The sequence below is a fragment of the Myripristis murdjan genome, chromosome 7 (assembly GCF_902150065.1).
Source record: "Myripristis murdjan chromosome 7, fMyrMur1.1, whole genome shotgun sequence".
NCBI classification, from domain to species: Eukaryota; Metazoa; Chordata; class Actinopteri; order Holocentriformes; family Holocentridae; genus Myripristis; species Myripristis murdjan.
In genome coordinates, this window is record NC_043986.1 from 21,525,268 (window position 1) to 21,540,125 (window position 14,858).

General features: G+C 42.1%; 2 protein-coding genes across 2 annotated transcripts; both read right to left on the minus strand.

Annotated features, from left to right (window-relative positions):
* Positions 1 to 8,775: 8,775 nt before the first annotated feature.
* On the minus strand, positions 8,776 to 11,415 carry oard1 (O-acyl-ADP-ribose deacylase 1). Its single transcript, XM_030055790.1, has 5 exons — positions 11,274 to 11,415; positions 9,796 to 9,961; positions 9,527 to 9,585; positions 9,285 to 9,397; positions 8,776 to 9,103 (listed from the first exon to the last, which is right to left on the minus strand). Exons 1-5 carry the CDS (start codon positions 11,325 to 11,327, stop codon positions 8,953 to 8,955), a joined length of 543 nt encoding a protein of 180 aa, XP_029911650.1. The 5' UTR covers positions 11,328 to 11,415; the 3' UTR covers positions 8,776 to 8,952.
* A 726-nt stretch (positions 11,416 to 12,141) lies between these two features.
* guca1b (guanylate cyclase activator 1B) lies at positions 12,142 to 14,226 on the minus strand. Its single transcript, XM_030055789.1, has 4 exons — positions 13,721 to 14,226; positions 13,268 to 13,417; positions 13,003 to 13,117; positions 12,142 to 12,711 (listed from the first exon to the last, which is right to left on the minus strand). The coding sequence occupies exons 1-4, from the start codon at positions 13,922 to 13,924 to the stop codon at positions 12,587 to 12,589; spliced, it is 594 nt and encodes a 197-aa protein (XP_029911649.1). The 5' UTR covers positions 13,925 to 14,226; the 3' UTR covers positions 12,142 to 12,586.
* Positions 14,227 to 14,858: the final 632 nt, after the last annotated feature.

Sequence of the window (14,858 nt, forward strand, 5' to 3'; positions counted from 1 at the left end):
TAACACACCTTGTACCTTTCTGGGGCCTCCGCGTTTGAGATTCAATTGTATTAGCATTTATTTGTAGTTGATCATGTTGGGGTTGTAATTTCAGTCTTTTTGTGGCTCTCAGGGGAATGGGATGACACTGCCTGCATTACCAGCTTCCCAGCTGTGCAGGGGGAGGCTCGGAGCAGACACCGGGTGCATTTCAAATGCCTCTGTGCTCTCCCTCTGCCCCTCTGAGGAAGACAGAGCCCCACCAGCAGCAGTTGGCAGACATGTCTCAAAGAAGTCTGGGAAGTGTTTCATGCATAATGCAGTGTCCCCTTGAACACAAAACTGACTGATGTAGAAAATATGATTTTTTTCAACCAATTTCTAATTCTGATTTGCCTTGACACTCTGAGAGACAGACAGACGTTGCTTACTTGTGGTTTCACTTCAGCCACGCAGCGAGAACATGTGGCTGGGCATGTTGCATCAAAGTGAATGAAATGGGAAGCAGCGACTGTGATGATGAGGTTAGCTGACAGAGGTGCAAGCAGAGAAGTGTGATATGGATGCGGTCACTGGCCAGGTGATATCGCCCTGGAGATGGTGGGAGCATCACAGGTTGTTGAGCTCTGACAGGGGTGGAGACTAACAGGCATACAGAGGCAGCAGCCTGACCGCACCCACTAAACCCTCCGATAAAGGCACATATGCATGAACACACGCCTATTCACAAGAGTGATCACCACAGCCTGTGACTTCATCTTTGTCAAACAAATACACATATGTATGCATGTGCATGCCTAAGCACAGCATACACATTGCTTGCGTGCGTAAGAGCCAACCTCAATAAGAGGCTGAACAGGCAGACATCTGTAAAGCAGGGAAACTGTTTAAAAATAAACCCGAGCAGAGAAGAGAGAAGACCAAAGATTGTCTCAGCTGTGTGAACGGCAAAGAGCTTAAAAAAAGTGTCTCTCGTGTAAGAGCGCATATCCTTTTGCAGGCACCAGGCACGATCTCACCATAAAGACAAGCTCTGAACAACAACCCAGAATCTGCAAAAGGGGTGACTAAATATAACACAAGTCCACACACTAAAGCCACTCCTCCCTTCTCATGGCCCAATTCAGATAGACCAGATCAGAGTTACACCAGATGTGTCATATAGGAAGGCGTTTTGCTACAAATTGGATGATTAACAGAGTCAGGGAGCCAGCACCAAGGCAGTTGGCTGTGGTACGCAGTTCAGTAGAGAGTGATTGGCTTTCAGGGCCGGGAGAGCAGATGGGACAGGGACGCGAAGCTGGACCAAACAGCTGAGTGTACTTCCTCTGAATATTCATCCTGTGTTACCTCCCTGCCTGTCCAAGTTGTCTTCCATCACTGTGATTTAACATGCCGCATAAGAGCTGGCCTTTTTTTGCCTTTGTTTTGTATCAGAACATCACAGTGGCTTACATACTTCTCTGTGCTCAGCATGCTTTCTTAAGAGTGATTTCATAGCAAAAAAAAAAAAAAATCACATTGGCTCTATTCCAACAGTATGGCAGCTGCTTGTTCTTCATACCCAGCTATCCCCGCCTTTGGCTCCGCCCCCTCGACATTAATTATGCAGCTCAATGCAGCACTCTGAATCCCTACTGCAGCTCACCCACACTACAATACTCTACCTCTTTCTCCCACTCTCTCCCCTCTATCTGTATCTGTCACAGCCACACACACAAACACACACAACACACCACATAGCGTTTGTCTTTTCTTCCCTTCGTGACTATATTCCTACCATTCCTACACCTGAAAACAGCAAATGTCACCATGTGTCTAGTGTGCTGTTGCATGCATTGATGATTTTAGCAATTGTCTCTTATTGTTCCTGCTTCAGGAGAATTTTACAAAGTAAAATGATCCTGCAATTTTGTATTTCAAAGGACAAAATGCTTGCAATAGCTGGTATATTGTTGGAAATGGCGCCCAAAATCACCACCGGTGTGAAATATAAGATAAAGAGTATAATAAATCTGTTTTTAAAACCTTTTCTGTTTTCTGCGCACTCCATGTAAGACTGCCTGTTCAAGAGATGGTATACTTTTTTTCCAGCAGTGTTAAAAAATGATGATTCAGACATCAAAAGCCTTCATCAGAATTGTATGATCTATATGAATACATTTGTTGAGAGTTGGGTTAATATTTTTAGGAGCACCGTACTAAAAATGGAAGGATATCAACTGTTACTAACAGTTGATATCCTTCCTTATCATTATCAAAGCCGACTGATGATTTCAATGCAAATCAGAGGCAAGCACCAAGATAAAATAAGAAGCTTAGTCAGATGTGGTGGGGTAAACATACTTAGCAGCTCAAACACCTGTCTGGAGAGGTGTAATTGACTCATTCTACTCCTAAAACACAACGAGGGACACAGCATTAGACCTTGTCACAGGGATTATACACACCACACAATGTGAATCAGCTACATCAGCAAAGCAGAGAGAAACCAGAGAACATACAACAAGGGAACCTCTCACGCTTCAACCATTACCCCCCCCCTCCAGGCAGGCAGGCAGTGGGATGGAAACGCAGCAACTGTTTATGGAAGCAGAAACGACCCCCTCCTTCGTTTCCTAGAGCCTTCATTTGATTAAGATTCATTTCAAATCTGCATGGATGTGTTTGTGTGCTTGCGTGCGCGTCCATATGTGTGCGTGCAAGAGAGATAGGGGGTATTGCTTGCTTGGCCAAAGCAGAACTAGTCCAACAGAACTTAAGTGTGAGGTTATTCTGTATGAATCAATGCATGCATATATTCCCTGCCTTTAAACTAAACAATTCTACCTTTTTTTCTTAGACCCAGAGCTGATGATGGTGTTTCCATTTATCCCTGGGATCAGAGTGCATATTTCCCATGGGCCACACGGAGCATCATCAACTATGTGTCGAACCAAAAGCATACAAACAACAGCTTTTTCAGGATACGAGCTGTTTGCCCCTGTATTGTGGCCATTTCAGTAAGTTCAATAAAGTATCTGTCAGTGTTTGCAGAGACGATACCTCTGGAACAAAAGCAAACAGTGGGGCAGATGTTCCTAATGAGGAAAACATGGACGGAGAAGGTGGGACCGTTCAGCTGGTATCGGGCAAGGTGGATGTGTTATGCGCTTACATAATCCAGGAGGAGCGTGGACTCACTACTCGCTCTCTCCACATGACAACGCACTGGCTGTCGTGAATGCCATGTGTTCCTGTTCTTTCTTAAAATCGGTGCGTCATCAGACATAAAGAATGCACAGTGGCGGGTCAAAAGCTTTTTTATTAGGTTGCTGTTCATCAGCAGGCAGCCCCTCTGTGCCGTGCTGCTCGGCTGCTGCAGGGGTCTTTTCAGTGCATGGAACCGGATGGTGAGCGGAGAACACAGCGGGGGCTGGGCACTGCAATGTACTGCAGTGCTTGTAGCTCTGCTATGCACACCCACTCTCTTCCATTCTTGCTCTCCCTCTGACAACCTCTCTCTCTTTCTCTCTCTCTCTATCTATCTATTTATCTATCTTGCATCATTTCTCTTGCCTATTGTTGACACTTTCCTCTCATTTCTTTTGCCGTTCCCTCCATTTTCCTTGTATATTTTTCTTCACCGTCTTAAAGTTGATTTATTCCTTGTTGCCTGGAGTCTTATGTAGTTTTATTCTTCACACTGTCACATTTACATTCATTTCAACTATTTCTCCCCTCTGTCACTCACATGCACTCAGATATGCGCGCATGTAAAACACAAACAGACACATGAATACCAACAGTCACCTTCCCTCAGAGACTGTAATCATGTGTCCTTTTCCTGGATGTGAGGAAAGCACGGCTGCGCTGTCCTTCCTTCACACCAGCGTATTTGTCAAGGTGGCATGCTATTGCACCCAAGAGAATTAGGTTCAGCTTTAACATCTGCAATGTCCTCTGTTTCTTCAGTGCACCCTAAACAAAACAGACCTGTTTTCCTTCTGTTCACAGTCCTCCAGAAGGAGCATTATTTGCATCTTGTGTGATGAGTTATACACAGTTCCTCGCCTTCTCCTGACATAGAGAGGTTTGGGATTGTTGCTAACTGTATTATTCCACAGTGACAGCCGTTGTGGCTCCGCTGCGTTGACTACACCATCATTTACGCGGGCGCCCTAAACACCCTGAGCCATACAGTCTGGGATGGGTGGGTGTCATACTCAGGATGAACAATGACAAGCCTAACATCTGTTCTCCTCCTCCAAGAGCCCAAACACTTTCAGAGAGAGTTACATAATGTACCTGCATAGGTGCGCAGGAAATAGACCAAGATAAAGCTTGAAAAGCAACTTGACAGTGAAGTTCTGCCACCACTAGTCACTCTCTCTCCCACCGTTTATTAACACAAACTATTTCACATAGACAGAAGCGTTTATGTTGCTGTCGTGGTTTTGAAAATGTTGATCCATGTAGCTGTTAAAGCACTGAATTAGACTTAAGATTATATGAAAAACAAGACGTAGGCTTATCTGTTTAAACCTGCTGTTCAATCTAATGAGAAGCAGTTAAGCCTCCTCCTCCTCCTCCTCTCTCTCTCTCTCTCTCTCTCCCTCCTTCCTATTAAGGAGGATATTGGATAATTCTAGAGAACAGCGAGAGGCCTCATTTCCGTTTGCCATTAAGAACTGAGGTTTCTGATCATCACTATTTGAATGAGTTTCTCAGTATGCTGGCTGCATCCTGCTGTGACACTTTCCTCCTCACTCTCAACCGTGACATGAAACAATACTTTGCGACACAGCAGGTGCCACTACTGTATGGCTACAGCCACTAGATGTTTGACATGTTCTTTTGACTGATGTTACAGTCTCCTCCTCCCATGTGTGATTTGTTAGTGAGAAATTGGCGTTACTAGTTACAAGATACTACTAGCAGACGTAACATCTAATTTTTGCACATTTAAAAATATCACCCGTGTGATTTTATGCTGTCACACAAATAGCTGTCTGCAGCAAGCTAGTGCCAAGCCTAAATTATTTTGCGACTGCAGTCATTTTTATCCCACAGTTTGATGTGTCATTTCATGCACTATGATGAAAGGGAAGGTGGAATAAAATCAGGGAGTTGACTGTCCCACATAGTGCAGACAGCAGTGATGAAGGTAGAGAAGGACAAGACAGAAGATTTGAAGGTAAAAGAGATAGAAGCAGAGGATTCGGTGTGCCTCCTTGAAACATAGTTCTCTTCAAGATGCAATGTGTTCCAGAAAAGGAAAGCTGCATGAATAATGAAATGTGTTTGCTTCATGTCTTCAACTAGTATAGCAAAAAAAGCAAGCTGCAAAATCAAATGGAAACTTGGAAATGTATGTACAATTTACTAGTTTAGTCCGTGTAGTTAGAAGAATTAAGTTTGTCCTGATCTATCCTACATCCCTAATTTCCACATACGGTTTATTTCAAACAAAATGGGAAAATACAACAATAATCAACAAAGAGATCTGAGTTCCAGTCAGTGCTGTGTTCTCTATCCATGGTGCTGAAATGGGTTACATTTCCATAGTAAGCCTGTATATCTATTATTATAGGTCATACTCTATTACTGGATACATTATTTAAAACTGATGGCTCGGATCAGTGATTTTGTTTTGCTTTGGTGGATGAGTTCAACTTATAACTCCCATTTGACAGTGAAAACTATTACCATTGCCACTGGGTAATGTAAAAACTACAATCCACACACTCTTTATCCCATCGAGGGATGAACACCTCTTGACCTCCCCCCACACAAAATATACCAACTCCATCCATCATTTCCTCCCGTTCTGCAGCAGGCCAGTGCTTCCAGACATTTGTTCTGAGAGCGTCAACAGATAAAACACACAGTGCCCACTGCTGGCCAATATCAAATCTTCAATCATAAATTATGAAGGTCAGACAGTGATGTATCACATAAACTGTGAATGTGTTAAAAGAAAGTATACAAAAGCTGCATACGTGCAAAACACCATGTTTTAAAAGTATAAATCACCGGCCTTTCTTTGTGCACAAACAAGGCTTCACTTTTCCCTTTTTTATTTTGAGCAAGACTACGATGGTAGCAAACCTTTTTCTCCAATGTATAAATACACTAATGAAGGTATAAAGACCATATACAACACAATTCTTTTTTTTTTAAGCTTATAGGTAAATCCCAAACCCTAAGTCCAGCTCTCCCAACCAGAGAGTTTACTTTTACTCCAGGCTCGGGCTGAGGGAAATCCCTGATCACCAGATAAACAAAACCAAATTCATAATCAGTGTCAACCCCTTTCAGACAAATTTCACTCTGTTATCTAAGCAACCCTGACTGATACACCAAATACACCATGAGAGCGTGCACAGCAAAACTAAAACGGTGTGCAATCTCCTTTCCTCACTGAACCTGTCAGTCTGTACTGTATTTACAGCACAAGGGGAAAAAACTTAGCCAGCCAAGAATAGGAAAACAACTACAGTAATTTTGGGGATAGCTGTAGGAATCACTGTGGCTGATTGGGTCCCTCGGCTCGGCAGTGGCTGGATGCTGAGGCAGCTCCGCTCAGGGATGTAACAGGATACTGCAGCACTAGAGAACCGTGTGCACACAAACTTGCCTAGAAGCATCAGGGAGTCCCGCACCAACCTTCCCCCCTCCCTCCCTCTTCCTCTCCATCTCTCTCTCCTTTCCTGCCAAGTCTTGATAATGAAGAAAAAATACATATGGAAAGTATGTTTAATGAGAATATGAATCCATATGTATGAGCCATACATGCAGTTACAACTGAAAAACTGAGGGGGGCCAAAGATGCTGCAGAAAACACTGGCAAAGGGGGAAAAAGAACTTCAAAAGTGTAAAAAAAAGCCACTCTGCCTAGAAGAGGAGGAGAATATAGCTGCTTACCTTTAGTGCAGGTTGCTCTCCTCTGGACACTGGTCTCTTCTGCTTCTGCACGGGCTCCGAGACACTTTGAGATAGAGAGAAAAATAATCAATCTTCTCTTAATTTCTCTTATTTCCAGTTTTAGAATGAACAAGTCAGGACACAGCCCTCTAGACACACCTTTACTCTGTATTCCTGTGAACTCTGCTACGTACACACATACAAGCACACATTGAAATGCACCCCAAGACCAGAGTACCCAAACTGATAAAGATCTGCTCAGGGGAGGGATTAGAAACTACACACACTCACACACTGCAGTTTTTTTCTCTCTTCTTCTTGCCCACACGCTCTGCTGCTTTTTTCCTGCTGTCTTTTCCTGCACTGTCTCCTCATTGGCTAAGCTGCTCTTCAATAACATAAGCTCTGCTCTTTAATTGGAAGGGGGCAGTTATGTGGTGCATCAGAACCCCTCCCGCCCAGCTCATCTCTGCTTTTTTTTTTTCTTGCTTTTTTTCCCTAAGTGCCTGTGGAGAAGAATGCTGAGCTCTGCAATTTCATATGCAGCGAGCAAAAAAAAAAAAAAAAAGAAGAATGGAGGACAGAGGGAGGGGGAGCATGTAGGAGAAAAGAGGAGTGAGAATAGGGGAGAGCCTTAGGAAGTAAATCAATGGACTGCGGTAGGACAAACACAAACTGCACGGGAACAAAGAGGGGGGGCGATTGGTGGAGCGTTGGAGGGGCGAGGGCAGATTTGAAGCACAGTCCAGCGACCACAGGGAGACTCATGCATAACGGTGAGGTGTGACTGCAAGTCAAATACAAAGGAGATTTCCCTGCGCTCACTGCAGAGTTGCTAGGTGGCTGTGCTGCAGTGTGGAGTCTAATTGCCAGGCAAGAAGGGGGATGGGAATGGAGGTGGAGGCAGAGGAAGAGGCGGGGGTCGGATGGTTGCAGTGAGGCTGAAGTACAGTTTTCCAGCCAGCCAGGGATACAGAGGGAAATGGGCAGGCAGCCGCAGTGTACACAGCAGCTAATGCCTTTTCCTCATGAATTATTGAAGGTGCCCCAAAGGGAAGGTATGGGTAGTGGGCGGGCCAACAGCGGCAGACTACTGAGCTCACTATAAGCCCTCTGTTCAGACAGTCTTACTGCTAGCTAAAGCTTATGATAATTACTAACATCTGAAGTTCAATTGTCAAATTGTAAATTACAGCCTCGGTGTTCCAAGTGCACAAATTTATACGAATGCATTGAATGAAACAATAAACATACAGATTTTACTCCAGTTTCACATTGCCTCTGGTCTCAAAAGGCTTTGCCATACCGGAGAAAATGGATGTGTGTGTTTGACTTTGTGGTGTCAGATTCCCCGCCCCTCTTTCCCTCCCTCACATCTGGTACCTCCATTGTCTCTCAGCTGCATTAAAGTACAATATGCTGTGAGATCAATAATACATCATACAATACCACTGACATATGGAGCAGCCACAAAGAGTACTCTGGAAGTTAAAGGACACCCATAAAGAAATGCCATTATATTGTTTGCACAGTCTACAACATGATTGTCTGGTGGGTGAATAGGCGAACAAAGAGATAACTGATATTTCAGGAAACTATGTTTAGCATGTCAGGGAGCAGGTGAACAAATCAGAGAAATGTTTGAACTGGCTGAAGAGACACTCAAGCGACTAAACCAGACCGGCAAGTTTTTAAAGCAATAATTAGGCATCAGTATTCATCAATAATGAGCTTGAGGAATGAGAAACAGAACAGTGTCAATTAGACCTTCTCACTCTGTTAATAGAAAATCAGTGATGGGTCAGGGGTGACCTGCTGCTGATACAAATAACAGCCAGAAGAATCAGGTTATGTCTGCCTTCTAGCTTCACAAGTGCAGAGAAGTTCAGGTGACTTTCATGTGCAAAATAACTTTATTTCAGTTTAATCTATACAACATAACGTTGTTTGTACAGTAAAAAAAAGGAAAAAAGGAAACATTTGGTCACATAACATAGTAAAAGAGAGGTATGGTGGATAACTCCATATCCTTGCATATATTAAACATCAACGTAGTGAACATTTCCATTACTTTTTACGCATGTGCTCTTTCATCACTGTGGTCTCGGCTTTCTCCGGAAGGCTGTAGACTGTGATGGATATGTCAGTGGCTCTGAAAACCTGTTCCAGGATCTCAGCCACTTTTCTCCACTCCAGCCGATCAAGGCCACAACCAATCCTGTCAGATTTGAAAGAAACACATTCACATTACACAAGCACATTACACTATTGTATCATAAAGAAATGGTAAATGACTTTCCCCGAGACGATGAGCAAATACTTATATTTCATATATTTTCAGGTTGTCTCCTGAGGCAGATATGACAAATCACCTTTTAATGACTTGAAATTATACAAACCGAGGCATTGATATCGCTGTTACTCCATTCATCAAGCAGTGTGACTTCATGTCCTCCAAGCTGTAACTAAGACTTTCGTAAGTGGGTTTTTGGCTGGCCCTTTTCTTTGTGATCTGCAAAAAAAAGAAGGAAATTAAGGTAAAGACAGTAATAATAATAACAGCTTTTGAAACAATTTGCTTCAGCTGACAAAGGGTCTTGACCGTTATAGCCACAAACACATGTAGACTGCATTTATTTACCAGATAGTAAACAAAGCGTCCTTTTGTTTTCAGTACAGCACACTGGCCTGTCATCTTCTCTGTTTGAATAGAGGAAAATATTTAGTGTTCAATACATTTCAGCCAAAAAGCTGCAATGCAAACCAAAAACACAGGGAATCATGATTTTTAATAGGCTTCTTCTAAAAACATAAGCACTTGCTCTGTGCTGAACAAAACGATCCCCAAGGACTCAACCCAAAAAAAGACATCTTCACTCCTGATGAATGTTTTATGAAGGCCTGACTCACTCTGTTTTTTCAACTCCTCTACTCCGCCGAACTCCTTCTTGAACATCACGGCAATGCCTGCCCCCATGCGGCAGTCCTCACTGATACAGTGAGCCAGAGCCTCATCCTTAGGGCAGGAGAACAGATCACCGCTGACATACTTCAAGCTCCAGCTGTCATCTACGGACTGGCCAGAAGGGGGCAGCATTACACCACATGACAGAAAACCATTAAAAAACACTTCGGTACTAGTAAACCAAACACGTAGCAAGTTTATTATAATTAGCCAAAACTAACAGTATGTGTGGGGGGAAAAAACATGTTAGTTAGCTGAAATAAAAATAAAAGCTAGACTTTAGACAAACACGAAGACTAACTGAAACAATACTGTGTAGTTATAAAACGGAAATGTCTTTAGTTTTAGTTTTTGTCAATTTGGTCAAATTTGTCAACATGAGACACATTAGGAGGCGCTGGTGCATGTGTTTAATGAGACTGGGACGCTTTCATGACTGCCTTCACAAAGTACTGGGTATGGATTGTAATACCTATTCTGAACGTCTTAAAAACTAATAAAACAAACTACAACTAAATATTTTCTAGACAATAGAAACTAAACTGAAACAAGCAAAGTCACCGTGGAAACTAAATGAAACCAATCTGAACTGGGAAAAAAAAACTATAAACTATAAATAAAAGTAAATACTACTGAAAAATACGAAAGTATAATAAACTCTGCAGGGTAGCAGGACACAGAGGGGTCTTTTGGGGTGTTGAAAGCATACAGGCTACCTCAGGCATCACTTCTGGAAAAAAAAAAAAAAGAAATAATAATAATAATAATAATAATAATAATAATAAGGGAACATCAGTGCCAGAGTTTTAAAAATGTCCACTGAAGGAGCCTTTCATCCTGTGGACATTTTCTTTGTGGTGAGCCTGGGGATTTTTACAATACATGCTGCAGAGGACTTTGGATCAGGGCAGCGAATAAGTAACACTGGGGCATGCTTAACTCAAACTGTGACTCTGTAGACACTTTCAGAAAGCAGTTTTTAATTTCCTCGTCGTGAGATTTGGGTCAGATAAACGTCTTGGTGTGTTGTGTAAAAAAGATGCAGCGATGTTATTTGCTTTTCCAAAGGACAGTCTGTTACTGAATTTTTATTAACAAACATGTCTGCCCACAGTAGGGACAGCTAACATTAGCTTCGTACATGAAGTATGGGCAGCAGCTAACTTGTAGAGGACAGAGCCACTCATCCACTCACTCATTCATTCATTCACTCACTCATTCACCCCTCCACTCTCTGTGAATATACTCTGGTGTTAACTCTGCTCTGTCAGAAGTGGCTAGCTTGTCCACCTCGGCTGACACTATGAGAGGAGCGCCCGTCGTGCACACCGTCAAACAACGCGGCTTTACGTGCGTCCAGCCGTCGCAGCAACACCATAATAACCACTAAATCATGCATGAACATAAAGTCCCCCGAACTTACAAGCTGTGACGCTGTTTCGTGTGTCATGCTGTCCACATGCAACTCATTCCTCATCAAACTCCCCCTCCTCTTTCTTCACCTTGTTCTTCTTCAGTGGTAAATGGGAGGATCGCAAGTTCACACGTGCATGCCGCCACCTACCGGAGTGTGCAGGATGCTCACTCCACCTGAGCGGTACTACATTACGGTATATTATATTTAGTGCCCTCAATTATTCATCAGCCCCCCCAAAAAAGTGAAGCACCTTGTGTTACACTTTTGTATGAATTCTTCAATTCTTTTTGTGCTCTATTCTTCTTTGTAATGTAAAGCACTCGTTAAACTTTACCATGAAAGACGCTTTATAAATCAGTTATTACTATTGTTAGGATTTGTATTATTAGCATTTCTGTTTACTATTGGAGGTAAAAATAAATAAACAAATAATCATACTGTATTCCCCATGCCTTATCTTCCATTCCTCCAGTTAATTTCAAATTCCATTCATGCCCAGTCTCTCTTAACTTGTCAGATTCTCACTTCACATTATATTTTCTACATTTATAGTTCATGCTCTACATCTTGTTGAACACGTCAGTTGTCCACAATACAATATCATGTGTTGTATCAAGATATCACTGGGAGAAGTAGCCTATTTTTATAATCCATAATTCTGGGATTACAGACACTTCCCTCTTAGAATAGATCAAATTTCCATCTAACAAAAGGGCAGCATTACACGAAACTGAATAAGCTGTCATAAAAGGTCAACATGTGTATCATGTGACCCGTTGTAATGGATGTAGAGGCGGCCCACACACCCTCCCTTTTCCCATTCCACCTTTTCCCCACTAAGGGCTCTTGAAATAAACATCAAAGACCACAAATGTTCAATAAATGTTATTTTATTCAAGGCTAACCAGACAAAATCTTACCAAATGGGATTGATGGTCCAAGCATCCAAGTAAATCCATTCCACTTAGGCATGTCTAATTCAGTGGTGTTTACTCATAGGATTTTATTTTGCAGCTTCTATGAAATATTGAACACAAACAGAGCTAAAAGGCCATAGGTAGCAGCAGTCCGAATAAAAGAATGCCCAAACTACTGTGGCTCCAGCGCCTATTTGTACATACAATACATTAGAGCCTTGAAACAAAATGATTGGATAGACTGTCTAGCCATATAATGACTATCATACATCTGAATCCGCTTTCAGTACCAAAAATGATGACTGTATTTGTTGTATCCACTGAAAGGGGTACAAAATCAAAACAAGATGAGTCACATACAAAGGATGTGCATGTGACACAGCAACAGTCCATGGTCCAGCTTTATAAATCACCACTGCGTCTTCGTTCGCCCATCCAATCCCCAGGGTTGACGTCCATCTGTAGCATCTTCATCACCCACTTATCCCTCCGTGCCCCGTCAATAAACTCATCCAGTGAGAGCTCGCCTAGGAAGTGAGGGACAAGTCATCAGCAAGTCATTCTCTGATGCCAGACATTTAGATTAGGCTTGTCAAAGAGCAAGATTTCTGTTGCTGCTAAGTATTATCTGCTTTTTATCTCCATTTGCTCCATTCTTGAATTTACTATGCTGATATAATGTATACTAAAACACATGCCCATCTGCTTAAATAGGCAGGCACACACACACACACACACACACACACACACACACACACGCATAAGCATGAATACAGTTCGAGGTTTAAACTGTCAGATTAGTGTTACCAACAACTCACCATCTCCATTTTCATCCACCAGCTCAAATATCCGGTCAACCACTTGGTCTGGAGTCAGCAGATTGCATTCTTCGTCCAGCTCTCCGTGGCAGGCTTTCTTCAATCGATAAATGGACTGGGAGGCAAACAAGGACATTTGATTAGATGTTGAGTTGCTTACATTTCATTAGTGTCTAGATACTTGGTTTCTCATTTCAATATTTTTAAAGTAGGGTTCTAAAAGTGTCCAGACCAATAAGTCTGTTACTCTAAAGCTAATAAGTACCTCAACAATTTCCAGAAGCTCCGTTTTGTCGATGCATCCGCTTCCGTCTTTGTCATACATTTTGAATGTCCATTTGAGCTTGTGCTCCAATTTGCCCCTCAAGACTAAGTTCAGGGCTGCCACGTACTCCAGGAAATCAATTGTGTTGTCCTGTGGGCATGTAGAAAAACAATAAATCTATTATGAGGCTCATTTTAAAGCAGCTGATGAACACAATGTTTGTGCACTTGGTCAGTTTACCACGTCTGTACTGTAATACAGATGGAAGATAGTACTTAAACACAATGTAGAACAATAAGTCCCTATGTCCCTGTATTATGACCAGTAGGCCGATACTTCTAATCCGCTACTTCAGTGCTTTTGTAGCAAGTTTAATACAATGTCAAAGCTAAAAATAAGCAAATTACTATGAGTAAGATGTATACTTCCATAGATCCAGAACTTTCTACTTACTCCGTTCTTGTCAAAGGCTCGAAACATGTTTTCTATGTAATCTGCAGCCTCCTTGTTATCAGTAACTCCGAAAAAGCTCTTGAACTCATGCATGAAGAGGGTTCCACTCGGGCACTCCACAACAAATTTTTTGTACCACTCCTGTAGCTCGGCCACATCAATTTCCTTGTCCGGATCACTCTCCTCGCTTAGACGCTGACCCATTGTGGAAATATTTCTGCCACGACTGTTTAGTATAGGCTGAAGCTGATGCTTACATCACATGAAACCATAACACCCTGCTTCTCCCTCTTTTTTCTGTTTTCAAAATTGCCCTCTACACTAGACAAACCTTTTCATGCAATACTTCTCTGGCATCTATTATTGTAACTAAATTTGTGCAATTTTGTCTTGTGCAAATTGTGTAAATTAGTGTCCAGTCCTCAAAATCTGACAACAATGCCCATACAAGGTGAATTGATATTACATTCTCTCGCGTGCCAACTCCCTACTGAAAGTGAGGATAAGACAAAGGCTGTTATGGATCACATGATTTAGGGATTAGGCACCGAGGCATGTCTGAATCAATTATTTCAGAGAGATGATGATAAGATTTTCCTGTGCCCCTTCCTCCTAACAAACAAACTTGAAAGCGGTTAAAATTCTCCAGTGCACATCTGTGTTTGCTTTGTAGAAATATCACCTTTAGCAGTTTCAGTTTTTAGCAGCAGCGTGATGGACTTCTAATTTGTTTACTCTGTAGTTACTACCAGGTATGAAGATGTGATTGCATAATAAGATGACACTGTTGCCTTTGTGTGAAGGTAAACCATGACAAACCAAATAAAAAATGTATATTAGGGCAAAAGTGAAATGTGCACCAGTGATCTATGTATTGTTGTTGAAAAACAGACACAAATTTGAGGATTTCAGGTACAATCTTTTCTGGCGGAAGTGGTCAAGCATGTTGTTAGTTACACTGACATCAAACTGCGCTAACTCATATTTCAGGTGTATACCACACATGCTATTAACCTGGTGAAATATGATGTTTTGCTATAACACAATGCAATACAAACATAAAAATGCCAACAGGGTTAGTCAAGCAGGCCTCCCCAGCACAGGAAGTTTCTTCTAGTCTGATGAATCATACAGGCAA

Excerpts from the sequence above, each read along its gene's own strand:
- oard1 (XM_030055790.1), bottom strand. The coding sequence starts at position 11,327 with ATGAGGAATGAGTTGCATGTGGACAGCATGACACACGAAACAGCGTCA. Across the intron at positions 9,962-11,273 it reads ACGAAACAGCGTCACAGCTT|TCCGTAGATGACAGCTGGAG; the intron begins GTAAGTTCGGGG and ends CCTTCTGGCCAG. Across the intron at positions 9,586-9,795 it reads AGAGGAGTTGAAAAAACAGA|AGAAGATGACAGGCCAGTGT; the intron begins GTGAGTCAGGCC and ends CTATTCAAACAG.
- guca1b (XM_030055789.1), bottom strand. The coding sequence starts at position 13,924 with ATGGGTCAGCGTCTAAGCGAGGAGAGTGATCCGGACAAGGAAATTGAT. Across the intron at positions 13,418-13,720 it reads GAGCCTTTGACAAGAACGGA|GACAACACAATTGATTTCCT; the intron begins GTAAGTAGAAAG and ends ACATGCCCACAG. Across the intron at positions 13,118-13,267 it reads AGCTTCTGGAAATTGTTGAG|TCCATTTATCGATTGAAGAA; the intron begins GTACTTATTAGC and ends TTTGCCTCCCAG.